This window comes from Geospiza fortis, unplaced genomic scaffold (genome assembly GCF_000277835.1).
Source record: "Geospiza fortis unplaced genomic scaffold, GeoFor_1.0 scaffold97, whole genome shotgun sequence".
NCBI classification, from domain to species: Eukaryota; Metazoa; Chordata; class Aves; order Passeriformes; family Thraupidae; genus Geospiza; species Geospiza fortis.
This window is the reverse complement of record NW_005054343.1, coordinates 3,020,682-3,036,316: the sequence shown is the minus strand read 5'-3', so window position 1 is coordinate 3,036,316 and position 15,635 is coordinate 3,020,682. Positions and strand designations below refer to the sequence as shown.

The 15,635-nt window shown below is 42.7% G+C and overlaps 1 protein-coding gene and 2 non-coding genes across 4 annotated transcripts in view; all 3 read right to left on the bottom strand.

The window, feature by feature from the left end:
• Window positions 1–15,322, bottom strand: part of SF3B3 (splicing factor 3b subunit 3) — a 28,262-nt gene extending 12,940 nt beyond the window's left edge. Inside the window, exons 1-13 of one of the 2 annotated variants that reach the window (XM_005422742.2) lie at window positions 15,209–15,322; window positions 14,477–14,803; window positions 13,228–13,400; window positions 12,733–12,874; window positions 11,684–11,796; window positions 10,853–10,990; window positions 9,589–9,692; window positions 8,136–8,301; window positions 7,614–7,709; window positions 7,020–7,092; window positions 1,448–1,599; window positions 896–1,051; window positions 589–744 (exon numbers count right to left, since the gene is read on the bottom strand). In XM_005422742.2, the coding sequence (XP_005422799.1) occupies window positions 589–744; window positions 896–1,051; window positions 1,448–1,599; window positions 7,020–7,092; window positions 7,614–7,709; window positions 8,136–8,301; window positions 9,589–9,692; window positions 10,853–10,990; window positions 11,684–11,796; window positions 12,733–12,874; window positions 13,228–13,400; window positions 14,477–14,803; window positions 15,209–15,278 (1,866 nt within the window). In that variant the 5' untranslated portion in view covers window positions 15,279–15,322. The remainder of the gene's footprint in view (window positions 1–588; window positions 745–895; window positions 1,052–1,447; window positions 1,600–7,019; window positions 7,093–7,613; window positions 7,710–8,135; window positions 8,302–9,588; window positions 9,693–10,852; window positions 10,991–11,683; window positions 11,797–12,732; window positions 12,875–13,227; window positions 13,401–14,476; window positions 14,804–15,208) is intronic. The other variant, XM_031058420.1, reaches the window with a different exon arrangement.
• LOC115948049 lies at window positions 11,449–11,528 on the bottom strand. Its single transcript, XR_004081913.1, has one exon. It is a non-coding gene; the product is annotated as a small nucleolar RNA SNORD111 (small nucleolar RNA).
• Window positions 14,088–14,169, bottom strand: LOC115948050. The gene has a single exon (XR_004081914.1). It is a non-coding gene; the product is annotated as a small nucleolar RNA SNORD111 (small nucleolar RNA).
• Window positions 15,323–15,635: the final 313 nt, after the last annotated feature.

Genomic DNA, 15,635 nt, shown 5'->3' with positions numbered 1-15,635 from the left:
ACCTAAGGAGCTGAAAGATGTCCTTTTAGATCTTCCAGAAAGAAGTATTCAAAGAAAAAAAGAAAAAACAAGTTATAACAGATGCTGGCTCTATGCATTTTGGCAAGCAGGAGTGGTAGCTGCTTGGCCTCTAGAGAAGATAAAGTGGATCCTTTCAAACTGTTCTAGCACCATTTGCTGCTATTTAGCATGGGGTGACCTAAGGAAAATTTAGGTTACTACAACCAGCTTTGAACACCTCATCTGCTGCAGGTAGACGAACGGTAAGTTTGGTTTGCTGCCAACTTGCCTGCAGAATGAGTCTTTTAGTACAGGTACAAACAGGGAGATGAGAGGGGAAACCCAAGAAAAAATCCACCCAAAACAAAACAATAAAATAAAATTATTTTGTGACTCATCAGCTGAACCTCCAGAGGCATAAGGGATTCTCAATAAAACCAGAATATCTGTTAGAGGGAAGGATCAAGGATCACACTTCCTGCCAACCAGCAGAACAAAAAGACAGTTTGGATGGTTACAGTCCACCTCTGGAGGATCCTTCTAAACATTTCAAACCAATGAAAGGATAAAACCAGAGCAGCTACTCACCGAAGGGTCAAGTGAAATAATTCTGACAGTGTTGTCCACCAGTCCAACAGCAAGGAACCGGGAACGCTGCTCCCCAGGAGGAACGTTGGCCAGGCTCATGCAAACGACGTCAGCCGACATCTCCTTTCTCTCTGTGTACTCATTCAGCTGTCCTGACTGAGAGAGAAAAATGTAAGACTTACAAATGAGATACTTTGTTTTTAAACGATGCTTTGGATTTGTTATATGAACAGTATCACAATTTTTAAACAATTTACTAACCCATACCTCACTCTTCCAAACTCATTCACAACATTAACACACATACCGGGTCCATCTCAAAGTAAACCAGTTCTCCTCCAGTCAGTGCTATCACTACTTGTCTTTGGTTCACAGCACATTTTACAATGGTTTTCTTCCCTGGTGTCTTCCATTCATTTACTCTCTTATCTGCTCGGATGTGCCGGATCCCATCTGGATAAACCTGAAAAAGAAAAAAACCACCACATCAATTCTGTACTTACCATCTCTTCACAACTCCCCTTTCACTGGTGGTTCTGACTCAGCAGCAGCCAAAGGCAAGAACCACTCCTGGCAGCCAGTGATCTGAACTATGCACCAGGCTGAACCGGCAGGATGATTTTTGCCAGCTGGGAGAACTGCATCTTTTAACCACAGCAAGGAACTACTGAAGGAGATTACAACCATTTTGAACTTGTCCAGTTTCACTTAGCAAGATATAAAGAGGGAAAGCCCGAATCAGCATCATTCTCTGCCAATCCACACCTTTAGACATGTGTTGCACTACTACAGAAATCACATCTGTGCAGCAAGCTGAGAGTGGCAGACAGTAGACATGTAAGAAGCAGCTCTCCATTACCTGTACCAAAGCATCATCACCAAGAAGAGAGCAGGACAAGGTTGGTGTAGTGCCCAGGAATCCAGAGTCAGTCACTTCCTCTACAGTCTCTCCGATAGACAGCACCAGTGTGGCATTTACGAAGGACACGATAATGTAGGCATCAAATTCATCTGGTCAAGAGAGACAGAGAAAAAAAAAAGAGTGCTGATTAATTAAATGCAAGGCTTCCCAACACAATCAGCAGACAAATGTCTAGCAGTTACTCCTCAGCAGAATTCCTGTGATAATTACAGCTGCTGACAGTATTGCACAAGTTCGCTCTAGGACATGCTGTCCAAAAGCCAGCCACTGCTGGACTCCAAACAATGCAGCACCGAGCCAGGGATCAAACCAAGATCCACATCCACAGTCAATTCATAATGCTCTGGATTCTGGCAAGCAGGATTCTTATCTGTTTTTTTCAAAGAACGCTCAAGTTCTCGAAGTCTTTAAGAAAGTTGTCCCCCATCACCCAAAGAGCTGAATCCAGATTTAACACCCAACACAGACAAACTAGATTATGTACTCCAAAAATTTGAACATAAGGAATCTATCTGCAGAAACCACACCACAGATGTTGCACATAGGAGGTTACAGGACCACAATCTCTATCTAGCAGCCACACAATAAAAAGCTGCAGAGAACAATTAGGATGCATTGCAGCAGAATTCAGGGTTAAACCTGCTTTACTGTCCTCCAGAAGTTCAACTGGCTTCCATTCACACTGTGAGAGTCTCCTGGGATAAGAAACAATTACATTTTTAAGATAGTTGCAATACTGTCATTTATCCCAATAGAAGTAAAGGTCAGTGTTTGCTCTATTATCTCCAGTACTGGTTTCTCCCAAAGGGGGCCGTGTGGGAGACTCCTGTAGCTTGGACATGGAGGAGCTATGCTAATCAAAATAATCTTAAGAGCTCATTTGGAAATAGGGAAACTTTGCGGGAAATTAGGGTAGTAGGACTGGGTAAAGCAAAAATCCCAGTTTACTGCTCTCTGCTTTCACTCTGCAGAAAGCAATAGGTCTTAAGAGGGGAAGAGGACAATCTCATTAAAAGAGAATAACAAAAGCAACAGAAACAATGAAGTCTATTGGGAAATGGAGCCAGGAGCCTTGGAAGAGAAATAAGATTGCCTCAGAGAAGCAACTCTACTCCTACTGCTGTTGTCATGCAGCTGCTATTTCTTAAAAAGAAAATTCCTCATTTTAACCCAACTCAACCCAAAGCTCAGTCTTGGGCACCACAGTGTACCTAGTGGAGGTGAAGGCATAAAAGCTGTCAGTTTCTGCCCTTGAAAGGAGACTCTCCGTAATTTTCAAACATGGAGACATGGAGAAGTGGTTAATAACTTAAAGAAAAAAGGAAAATAAAGGAGTCTCACTGGGATGGAAATGGGATGCCACAAAATACGATGCAGTAGCTTAAAGAACCTGAGCTGGGTTAACCAAAACAAATGCTTCAAGAACTAATAATCCTTTTCTTATCCACCCTGTTTAGATGGAAGCATTGCCAAACCTGCTGTGTCACGTTTATAACAAAAAGTTCTTACATACAGTTGAAAATATGCAAGTGAAAAATTAAAAAAAACCCCATCATTCTTCTCTGCAACATCTGGTACACAGACCACAGCTCTGATCAAACGGAAGAGTTCTGTGTAACTAAAGCAATTTCAACAGGAGACTGTGGCATTAACTCTGTTACTACTCTATTAACTGCTCACAGCCTATCACCTCCAACAGCTCCAAAATCTACAAAGAGGAACTGGTCCATTTGGGGAAATGAGAAAGCAAGAATTCAATCTGCAGAGAGAACTCCATCAGTAACACCAATGACTTGAAGGCTTGGCTAAACAGGAGAATTCCTGCAACATTAACAGCAGATGGTAAGAGTTCAGCAAGACTCATTTACACACTGCTTATTTTCTACACAGCAGCTTCTCCTACAAACTTGCACAGATTTTTCAGCACCAGAAGTCTACAAGAATTCCTCGATCATGGAGCTTCTAGCAGTTCACAGGCTAAGCATTTGATTCATAAATATCCCAGAGACAGGATGTTCTAAGAATTCCATTTCAAAGACCACTGTTGCTTTCCAAATTACTTCAGAGCTGCTGCCTTCCTCCCTGGGGGTTGTCAATTCTCATGATAAACCACTGCGTCCCAGCTGGAGGTTTAAGCATGTGATTTGGCATAGGACAAAGAACTCCCATCTGAAAACAAAACAGATTCCCTTAGTCCTATCCAAACGAAAACTCATTCCTACCTCTCAATACCTTTTTAGCTCTTTCTTTCCATTGGCTTACATTTATATTAGAGCATGCCTTTAAGTCTATGTCAATAATAGTGACAAGTGCATTTTGCTTGAAGTCTGTTTTGCTTAATGACTCTCTGCTGGAGCTTTTGAAATAAAAGGTTTGATTTACCAGAATTAAGTCAGCGAATAAGACACATTCATCTAGGTTCAAACAATACAATTTTTGGTTTAGAAAATATAGCAGTCTAGTTGAAATTAAGAGGACTAAATCCCGAGGGCACACTCAGAAGTGTTCTCAGTTAGAAAAAGAAAAGATCTACAGATTTTAATATGAAAAGATGTCTACTTAGCTCTGCACAATCCCAAGCAAAACATCAGGCTCCCCAGAGTTTTGAACAGATAGACATCATTTTGTATGCAGACACAAGGCTCCAGAGATGCTTATTACTGTACTAATTGCACCAGTCAGCTCCTTTCAGTGAGTAACAGAGACATTTTAATGACTCTGAAGAGCCACAGCTGGACTCATTCTCCTACACATGCATTACAAGTTTTCTGCAGCTTCATGCAAACATCACAAACAGTTATGAAAACATGACATTTCAGTCCATGAACTCTACACTACTGTGCTTTTTATTATTTAGCAAGGATTCAGTTTGAGTTAGTCCATGAGAATTCCATTCTTATATGCCAGTCCAGTCCTGACAGTTTTCTCACACTCTGCAGCATCTGAATTTGGACTGAGACAAATGCAGTCACCACGAGCTCAGAGGAGTTCAGGGAGCAAAGTGGTGAGCAGTGTCAGAGCTCAGGATCACTCCCAGTTAACAGACTCTGAGGGGATGACAGCACATTTTCCTGGGCTTCTGTTTACTATGGCGCGGCGACTCCGCAGCGCTGACTCACTGCACGCTGCTCCTGCAGCACGAGTGCCAGGTAGGGAATGCTGGCTCTCAGCTCCCATCTGTCAACACAGCAGAGCACACACCTACACCCACTGATCATTCTACTGGAATAGTGTGGTGCAAATCCTACCCACTTCTGTCTCACAGGCAGATGAATCCCATAACCACAGGACATTCCCATGCCAGCAATACCTACAACTGCTCCAAGCACACTTGATCTTTTTCTCTTGGAGGTCTGTACAAAGCAGCTGGAAGCCTAATCTTGGTCTACAAGAGAGCTGAAAATACTCCTAAAACACACACATCCAATATTAGCAAGAACTGACTGTCCCACAGAGACACAGCTGATTGTTTTGCTTCCCAAGGATTGCAAGATGGACCGGGATCTGCTTTCTACTCCTCAGCTACTCAGCTTCAAAGGCAATAATCTTCAACTACACACCAGTTTCTAGAATTTGTTTAGTGAAGTGCTTAGCATCAATGCAGCCCCATGCTGTTGGGATTCTCTGTGGTTAACCTGTGGTACTGTACAGTAGCCCCTAGCAGTAGGTACACACCTGTGGTGATCAGCACCTCCACCACCAGCCACCTGTGGAAGAAAAAAAAAGGCTTGGTATTGGTAGTGAGTATCACCACGTACCAGCCAAGGTTAGTATTTGCTTTGAAGGCTGCAGACCTGGGTGTTTCTTACAGAGGCCTTGCAGCACACACTGCAACATCGAGGCAGAGCTGGGCAGCTGCACACTGCCAAGTGCGCCCTCAAGGGCACTTTAAAGATTACACACGTTTGAAAATATTCTGCACTCTTTCTGATTAAAACCCACTAAAATAATTCTGAATTCCAAGAGTTGGAACTTGGGAATCAGTTTCACAGAACTATAAACTGTATTCAGTGAGTAGCACAGCTTAACAACTACAGATTCCAGCCTTTTTGAATCATGGAGATGATCATGCTGAAACCTGGAAAACTTGGAAGGTGGAAAGAAGAGAAGGCAATGAGACTGGTCCCGCTTCCTGCAGATCATCAGTGGTCCTTCACCTCCTGAAAAGTCAAAGTCTTCCTCTGGAACCCCAAGAGAAAAGATTTTAAAACTGTAATGTGATGTCAGAAGCCTCCAGTCTCAGAGGGAGAAAAATCATACCACCTTCTTTTCCAGAATGCTGTAGAAAAGATTTCTAACAAACTGGAATGCCTCTTTTCAGAAAACCATGTATTTTTTAATATGAACTCTGGAAATACTTTCCTTTTGACCCTTTTACTTGTCGAGGACATGAAGGCACTTTATGCTCAAAGATCCTCCCTTGTTGCTCAGACAGTACATGAATCTCAGGACATGAGCACAGGAATTCATGGCAGGTCTCACATGGCAAGGTAAATCCCACTGCAGGATTTGAAATTCCCACAGGGTTACTGGTTCCCTGGAAGACACACTGCTCTGCTTAAATGCAAGGTATCATGTCATAGCAGGCTAAGGCCTCTATTGCAACAATCTGGCCTTTCTAGATCCCCTGTATAAAGCTAGGGAAGCCTTTGTGAGAGTTACCCAAAGCACTGCTTGGGAAATAATCCCTGACACTGCCAGCACCAAGAACAGATTCCCTACAAGTTTAGGTGTTTCTGTGCAATTCTGCTCTCACCATAAAGAGAAAGGCAGAAGGTACTACATTTCCTCTTGTACATTATTAATAGCAAGGCTATTATTTCAGATCACAGAATTAAAAATAAACCCCAACGACCAACCAAATCCCCAATCCAGTGTATTCTGCCAACTTGAAATCTTAATCTTTCTGGAATCACAAACCTTCTACACACTTCTGGCTTTTGAATAGAGAGTATGTCCTAGTCCAGAGTGGTTTTTCACAGATATGCACAGAAGGAAGTAATAAAATGCAAACACTGTTGCTGATTTATCATCTTTGTTCCATAATTTGTATCCCACTCTCTCACAAAGAGCTGATTACTGCAGTTGTCAACACACACATGAAGAATAGTGAGTACAGTCCAACAACAAGAATAGCTGTTGCCTGCTGATGTTTGAGCAAGAACTTATGGGCAAAAACTTATGCTTATGGGAAGTGGGAACACATGAGAAGTTCAGCAGCTTCAGGCTGCAAATGTACAGCTGACACAGCACAGTGGGTGATGGAGGCAGCTGCAGGCAGCTGCTTCTTTGTCAAAAGGAAATGTGACAATACAAGGGGACCAGAGGGTGGGTGGCTTTTTAAGATAAGCAGGTGGCTGCTGACTCAAACCACAATTTCTGAGGTTGGCACACAAGCATCATGCAGCACCATTCCTATCTCCTTGGACAGAAAACCAGAAAACAACAACAAACAAAACACACACAAAAACATTATGATCACTCTGTGCTTCAGGAAAATACTGCATACCTTCAACATGTCTCCTCACAGTCCATACAGCATTGGGGTTACCAGGCAGCTCTGAGACAGCCATTTCAGATACCTAAGAGTAAACAGGAAGAAGGTTCTTTTGCAAACAGATGTTTAGACTTTACTAGAGTAAGCAATCAAACCACGAGCAGTTTTTAAGCTTTCCCACAACTGGGCAGAAAAGCTAACAATTCCCAATTCTGATGCTCCCAGCCCATGCCAGATGTGCTGCAGGGCAAAATATGGTCAGAAATGATATGGCAACATTATTGCTCTGGATGATCAGCTTCAAAACAAGGTCATCCACCCCCAGCAGAGAGCAGCAGCAGCTGGCAGACACCAGGAATGTTCCAGCTCAATACACTCAAGTATCAGAAGAAACAAAATGCAGGTTTTGTTGAAGTCAAGTAAACAAAAAGCTTTTGAGACTGTAAGAATAAACAATACAACCCTTCTATTCCTCAAGAAGCAAGAGAAAGTAGCCCTCCAGACTAGAGCTAAAGGAGAATCCCCTCATTTCAGCAACTTTGTTTCAAGGATTTCCTCACACTGCCCTCATCTCCGATTTTTCTTCTGAAGTGCTGGATGTCTTACCTCAAGTCCATGTCTTAAAACCCTCAGGGATGACCTGGGCCCCCGACCACAAGCCACATACAACTGGGGTGTGTCTTCATTGGCCAAATCTGCTATCTGTGTGGAGAAAAAGTGTCAAAACAACATCCATGGAACAAGAAAATAAAACTATATATATAATCACACTACTGCTTTAAGAATGTTTTTTCAAACACCAAAAGCTGTGGAGATGCCATGGGGTGTTCCAGCTGCTGCCCTGAATGTTAATTTTTACCGAAACTCTTTGCAAACAGCTGGTCTGATGGTCAACAGAGAAGCATCACAGAATCACTGGCTGACACCTGGTGTTCAGATATATATTTACTGCCACAGGAATCAAATCTACCAGGCCAGGTACCAATCTCAGGCAGCTGTCTGAGAACTCTGCAGATTTGCCTCTCTATGAGTCTTTACCTGGGGCAGTATTTCTGGAAACCTGGAATAGCTTAGCTGGTGACTCCACTTACACATGTGGTAGACAGGAACTTGCTGATGGCAACATACCTGACAACACAGAATAGGAGACAAACTGTCCAACTCATCCACCAGCACCAGGTTCTTCAGAGGTCGAGGCTGGAAAAAGAATGTGTCTCCTTCCTCAAGAGGCATGGCAGAGGAAAATTCTGGCTCCTCATCATCATCTCCCAGGTGAGCTATCTGGTACAAGTAACTTGAAACAGAAAAAAGTGTGTCAGCATGTTCAGAGCAAGCTCATGTAGCCTTCTTTAAGTAAGGCTTGACCAGATATTCAGGTAGTGGGGAATTAAGAAATCTAACCCTATATTATTCAGTTATTAATATCTGGTTTTAAGGATTGTCTTCTGGGTTACAAAATATTAAAAAAAAAAAAATCATAGGCTTACAAAAAAAAAAGAAAAAGCCCCAAAACCCATAAACAAGAAACGCCCCCTCACAACCTCCCAGCTTCAGCCCTTCACATTTGCAGCTGGCACTGGCAAGGTATCCCAGAGTTTCAGTATTTTGTTTACCCTTGAGCCTTTTAGATATTCTTGTGTTTAAGCCAAAGCAGCAACTGACAGCTAAGGCCAAAAGCAAGGCCAATGGCTAGGACTTCATCTCCACATTTGTCTATTTTATTGGAATATTCTCACCTTTTAAATCATAATGTTTTTAACCACATTCCCCATTCCAATTTATGAGCCCAAATAACACAACAAATAAATACTCAGAGATAAAAAAAAAAAAAAAACAAACAAAAAAACCCCAAAAAACAAAAAACCATCCCCCCCCCAAAAAAACCAAAAAAAAAAAAAAAAAAGAAAAACCTACCCAAAAATCCCACAGAAAGACAGACTGAGTTACTTCCTGGTTTTAATAAAGCTCGAATATGGCTTCCTCAATTCAGATTCAGTCCAGCAAACTGGCTGGGGCTCCCTCAGGTGGCTGACTGCAGATACAGTCAGGAAAATCTCCATTTCTGTGAATCCCTCCCTCAGACACAGTTAAGCTTATCTTCAAAGGTGTGAATGATCCTTTAGAGTATTTAGAAGTCCAAACATGAATTAAGAGAAAGCCCTCAAGTATACATCTAGTAAGAAAAGGAACACAACTACTAATAAGAAATCCTATTTACTTCTGAGTGGGCCATACACATAAAAATTCAAAACTATCAAACTAATTGAAAAGATAATTAATCTGATATGTGATGAACCCTACACAAACAGCAAGTGCTCAATTTTTCCAAAATCTGCTGCAACAGCAAATAGCCTTTTGTTCTCTGCACTTCATCATCTAATCTGAGTTCAAACAAGAAAATTCCCCCATTCATAGTCTAATCCAACTGTTCTTCTCAAGCCCTCTGAACAAAGCACTAAGTTACCCATTAAATCAGAGGTGTTGCCTTTCTATGCACAGTAAGTTCAAGGGTCAGTCTGCAGGCCTGAACAGAACCACTCTGTTTCAGGGGAAAAACACCTACGTCAAATTGTTTACTCACTGATTTCCAAATTCAGATGCCACAAAGAGAAATCCTGTTTTCAGCACACACATGGCAGCAGCAACAGGAACAGTGTCAAAGTACTTCAGTCGAATCTCTGTTACCTGAAAGCAGATGAAGATGTGACTGTGATGCTAAAGTACTGGAACTCCATGTATGATTTAATAACAAACATCTGCCAAGCTATCTTCTCCAAAGAAATTAACAAGAGCAGGCCAGGCTTAGCGCATCAGTAGTTTGGGGCACCAGGTTATAAATAACAAAATCCAACAGACTATTTGAACACATAAGCCAGGCTGTCTGTTTTATTCCAAGACTTTCTGCCTTTTGTAACACTGAGTCAATTTGGAAAACAAAAGCTGTAAAAATAGCAAGCTACCTAAGAGAAAAGAAATTTGCTTCACTGAACACCACCAGTTCTCCAGCATTAGAAAAACAACTGTCCTGAGCAAATTTCTAAATGGTCACGACAGCTGTTGGTGAAACATCCAAGAACAATCTTCAGGCACTTGAACATCACAGAATCACAGAGTATTCTGAGTTGGAAGGGACCAACAAGGATTATCAAGTCCAACTCCTGACTCTGCAGAGATCAACCCCAAAAATCACACCATATGTCTGAGATCATTGTCCAAACACTCCTTGAACTCTGGCAGGCTTGGTGCCTGCTACACAATCATCCCCTGTACCAAATATGACATGTTTAGATGGAGTAAATTAACATGCAACATTTACTCAAAAAGCCCAACTGATCACACTGCAGCAGAGAACTTTTCAGACAATACTAAAACAAGCAGCAGCAAGCCACTGCAAGCCTGTTATTTCAACTCACAGACCAGCTGTGCCAAGTTAACTACCTAATCTTGCAAAAAAATTGATTGCAGCGTGTAAACACCCAATTAAGAGACTAGAGGGTACTTGCTGAAATCCAGGGAAGCTAAGTTCCATAGAATAAGTTACTGAAATACTCTCCAGGAGGTTCATGGACCACAGTTTACATCTTTTAAAAAAAGACCACCTCTAGAAGATTTTAAGTATGTTCAAGTGACTGCAGTTTAATCCTCAGAGGATTTTGCAAACCTTGCACCGTGTCTCTTTATGAGTAATACCCACAGTGCTGACCAGTGTTAACCCTTCTACAAATCACAAAAAGCACGTTCCCTTACACAGTTAAACTCACAACAGTAAAAATGTATCACCTTAGAGAATGTAACTGACTAAGAACTCCCCTCAGTTAAAGCTTCTGCATCCATGTGATGCTTACCATGTCTTCATCAGTCTCCAAAGTAATTTTGAAGATGTCTCCCTGCTCTGTCTGGGCCAGGAAGAAGAACATGGACTTGGTCTTATGTGTAGCAGAGCAGACAAAGATCATACCCCTCTCTGGGTCATCCAAGTCATTCTGTCAGGAAAGACAGTGGAGGTCATTGGTGGAATTACCTGACAAGCACAGAGGTGATTTCACTGACTGAAGTATTTCCATTTCACAGGTGCCTTAAGAGCTCACAGTATGTAAGAAGTTTTTAACACAAAGCACATCCCTTTGTTACACCTGTAGTCACCCTGGGTACATCTCTGCTCCAGAAGGAAATACAGCTGTAGGACACTGTGCCCAAGCATCATCCCTCATCTGTTCTACTTTCCTCTCCAGGCAACTCTCACATATCAAAGCCGAAAACACAGGAAAGGGCTGCAACCAACACACAGCTGGTTTTGAGCACTTTGGCAAGTATTCAAAGCACTGCATTCCTAATACCAAAGGCAGAGGAAGCAGCCTCAGATGCAACAGAATAGCTGTTGAATTCACCTGCAGCTACAACTGCCACTGTTCAGCATCTCAAGTATCATGCACTGACAGTGGTGCCTGATCAGAGACTTTGGAGTATCTCCAGTGTAAATCTCAGAGAAGAGACATGAACCACACTCATCACTTCAGGCTATGCCCACCTCCATCCTCCCTCCCAGATAACACACACAGCCAGTGAGGCAGATAAGCCAACATGTTTTTAACTACTTTTTTTCTTTAAAACCTTTCTGGTGCCCTTAACCTTGAAAGGCAAAATTCCAAGCATTCATAATCTTATAGAAGGCTCACCCGTCTCCTGGGAATTGGGCATCTGATATCAGGCTGGTCACCGAAGTTTTTGTAAGTAATATAATTTTCAGAACAGATCAGCACCCCGCTGGGGCCATCAGAACCACCAGGAACTGAAAGAAAATTATTAGGAGAAAAGCCTTTACCACAGATCTGACTGGCTGCCTGCAGAACATTTGGTTTTCTTTAAAGCAACATCATTTCCAACACTCTCCATCACCCTGCATATATGAATCTGTTCTTATTGAAAAGACAAAAGGCTGAGTACAGCTGCCTGTGCCACCATGAGAACAGGGCAGATGGAACCAGGGATCTGGAAGGATGCAGTTTCTGACAAATTGTTTAAGTTTTATCCTTCCTGGCTTATCCTTGTCTAGAAAGCCATGACACACCCAAAATACCACACTAGCAACTTGTCAAATAAAACACAACATTTGGGTTTCTGGCATGTTTGCTTCTAGAAAAATCCATCAGATGGACCAACATCTTTAGTTAATAGAAGCATTTCTAAAACCATACTTGGTGATCTCAGTGTAACAAATCATATCTTCAAACATTCAGCACAATACTTGGTGTCTGTCTCTCAGCTGCCTACAGCAGATGCAACAGGGGAAGCATACGAAGATGCTCTCCAAGCTCAGCACCTTTTGTGCTTGGAGAGGAACCTGCAGCTGTTTTCTCTGGCTGAAGGTGTTGTATTGGCTTTGCATCCAACCCCTCCAAGTGAGCTTTTAGTCCACGGATTTATCTACTGCCTTTAGCAGAGGGAATCCCATTAAAGAGAGTAAAACAGCATCTACACTTTAACTAAGTCCTTTTGCACTGCTACCAGCTAATTACAGGAGCACTCTGAAACAGCAGCTGCTTCTATGAATACTTGTGTATTTCCATGTGAACAACCCCTCATTACCTGACTACAAGGTCAATTAATTAATTTATACTAATGGCTCAGACTACAATTGAAACAATTCCTAAGATATAAAGAGTATTGACTGTGGTTTCCATGGGAACAAAGCAGACCCATGCAAAAACAACTCTGTGGGTGGTACCTGTTATGAGGAAGTTGCCATGCTCTTCCAGGGGCTCACTGTATTTCCTGACAACATGGTTCAAACCCAAGTCCAATTCATAAAATGTCAATGTCTGCTGTGTGTTGGCTGCAGCTTCACCTGTTGGATCATTGTCCGCTTCCTAAAACAGAACACATCAAGGTGTCTTTGAAAAAAAGGATTAAAAGGAGGAGCAAAGCTGATGTGTTGGGAAACAGTTTTGAGTAACAACAGAATGGGGGCCAAAAGACTTGCTAGAAGCTGCACAAGAGAAGTTCAGACCAAGAAAACAGGCATATTTTCAGCTGAAAAGCAAAAAGAATCAATCACCATGACAGAAGAGACTTGCCCATTCTGGCTGAAGGCAAGACAAAAAGCCAGTAAGCCTGTAAAAAATGACAGCAGAAGCAGCCAGTGCTCCCCAGTGACAGATGAAGAACAGAATAGGAACAGCAAAGGTCAAAATACAGCAAAGGGAGATGAAGTTCTTCTCACCTCATAATCCATTTCCAGACAAGCAAACATTGGGTTTTCAAACCCCACATCAACTCCCACCACGTGGTAGACCAAGGTATTGGCCTTGTGGGCTTCCAGTGGGGAGGAGATGGTGAGTCGAGCAGCAGCATCTCTGTTCAGGATATACACCAGCTTCTGCTTTTCAATGGCACCTGCAGCAAAGGACAACAGCACATGAAGCCCATTCCTTGATAATCAAATCTCACCCTACCTGCAGCCCAAAACTGAGCTGTAACTTGGCAAGAGAACATCAGCATTACTTCAGCTGAAGTTCACCACTGGTTATCTCTGGGCCACCAATTAACCTCAAATGTCTCATTGTAAATCTTTCAGATTGCAAGCACAAAATGACAATTTCAGCCCTTTAAAGGCAAAGCCTGACCCTTTGAGCTACATTCACCTGGCCCAATATTCCAACTACAGTGGCTTGAGGCAGATCTACTTGCTCTTTTTGCCCCACAAGTGATGACAGACTGCAAGGAAGCAAAGACAAATGGAAAGAAGCATCCAGATGTTCTGCTATTTAAAGCCAGTTGGTATGACAACTTTTCCCCAGAAATATTTTACTAAGAAAATGTATCCGTGCCTGACATACAACATCCACAACATAAAAAACACCACTCAAATATCAACATGAATGGCACAACTGTGACTGTGCTACTTTCTCACCCAGGAAAACCAGACACGTTAGAAAAGAATTATTATTTATTCCTATTCACAGTATACTGGTAAACTCCCATCAGCACTTCACAGAGCTGCCTTCAACAAACCGAGAAAGTTCCATACACTTTGTGCAAAATCTTAGCAAAAAAATTCTCCCAAGTGTCCTTCTGCCTGTGAAGCCTGATCAGAAATGCATCTGGCTGTCTCCACAAGACATCTCAGAGAAGAGACATGAACCCAGAACATCATTTCAGGCCGTGGCAACTGACTGTAGCACTGACACCTGCAATCCCATCCTCTCTCCCACACACCACACCTCAGGGCTCTGCGCACTGCTAAACAAATTGGTCTCTTTCCAACTTGTTTTGGTTCAACATTACAATTTATTTGTGCAATTCCACCAGCATCGAGGAACAATTGTGAATGCCTGTGTTCTCCTTGACACAGCTCACAGCCTAAAACAATTATAATTCCAATTATACCTGGCAGAAACTCGCTCCAAAATAAAACATCCACAAGGCAGAAAATAAAAACATTAAGAACAGAAGCTGACAGAGGGACTTACTAATCATGACAGCACGGCCCTTTGGGTCCACAGCCAAGTACTGGCCTGGAACGATCCTGCGACAGCCACTCTTGCCAAAGGTTTCCTGGTGGATCTTCTCAAAGACGTTCTTGGAGGGCTGGTACTCCAGGATGACGATGCGCCCCGAGTCGCTGCCCACCACGATGTAGTCCTTGGTGCCCCCTGTCAGCCTGAAGGCCATGAGGGAGCGGATGACCCCAAACACCTCCACGGTCAGCAGCGTGTGAACCTTCCCTGTGTTGGGGTCAGGGCGCAGTAACTCCAGGATCTTACCCCGGGAAACAACAATTTCTTGTTGTTTGGTTCCTGAAGAAACCAAAACACGACCTCAAGTCAGCAACAGAAGACACAACACACAACTTCAACAAGTGCTACGAGGGAAGAAGGGTGAACTTCCAAATGCCAATTTTAGGACTACCATGGAGAAACTCAAAGAAATTTATTCACCACATTATGTACCATGTACCACCATTATTTGAACATCTTTTAACACATCAGAAAATTGGTCAGGATATTAAACTAACTCTATAGATGAACCAGACTGACAAATAATCAAGCCACACTTCCCTCAATCTATCCACAAGCTACCACAGCTCAAGTAACACTCAAGAACAAATGATAATGTACCAGCAAAAAACCCCCAGAGGCACCAAAGCAAACCGGTACCCAAAAACCCTCAGGCCAAATCATGTAGAGGGAGGAGAAAATTACCTGAGAAATTGCCATGGATGGCAAAGCTAATGCCTGTGGCACGCTGCAGCGTTAGGTTGTACAGAAACATGTTGGCAACGGATGCGCTTCAGCTTATCGTAGCTCTGGTAATTCTGCAACAAGTAACACAAAATAATAAACTTCTCAAAAGCAAAGCCTTTCATGCAGCAGAGAGAACCGCTGCCCTCCCATGTGTGCACGGATCACTTTACAGCAGAGCCCGACTGCCACCTCGCTATTCGGTATTTATTAGCGCAAAAAGCTCTCCCAAGGTGTCCCGGGTGCCGAGTGCCAGCTGAACTCCTTACTGCCGGGCGGCTGAGTAGGACTTCCAGTAATTACTGCTAATTAGTCTCGCCTTTCGCTTTTCAGGAACCAAACACAACGAGGGAGCCCTCCGGGATCCCCGCGCCGTTACACATCTCTG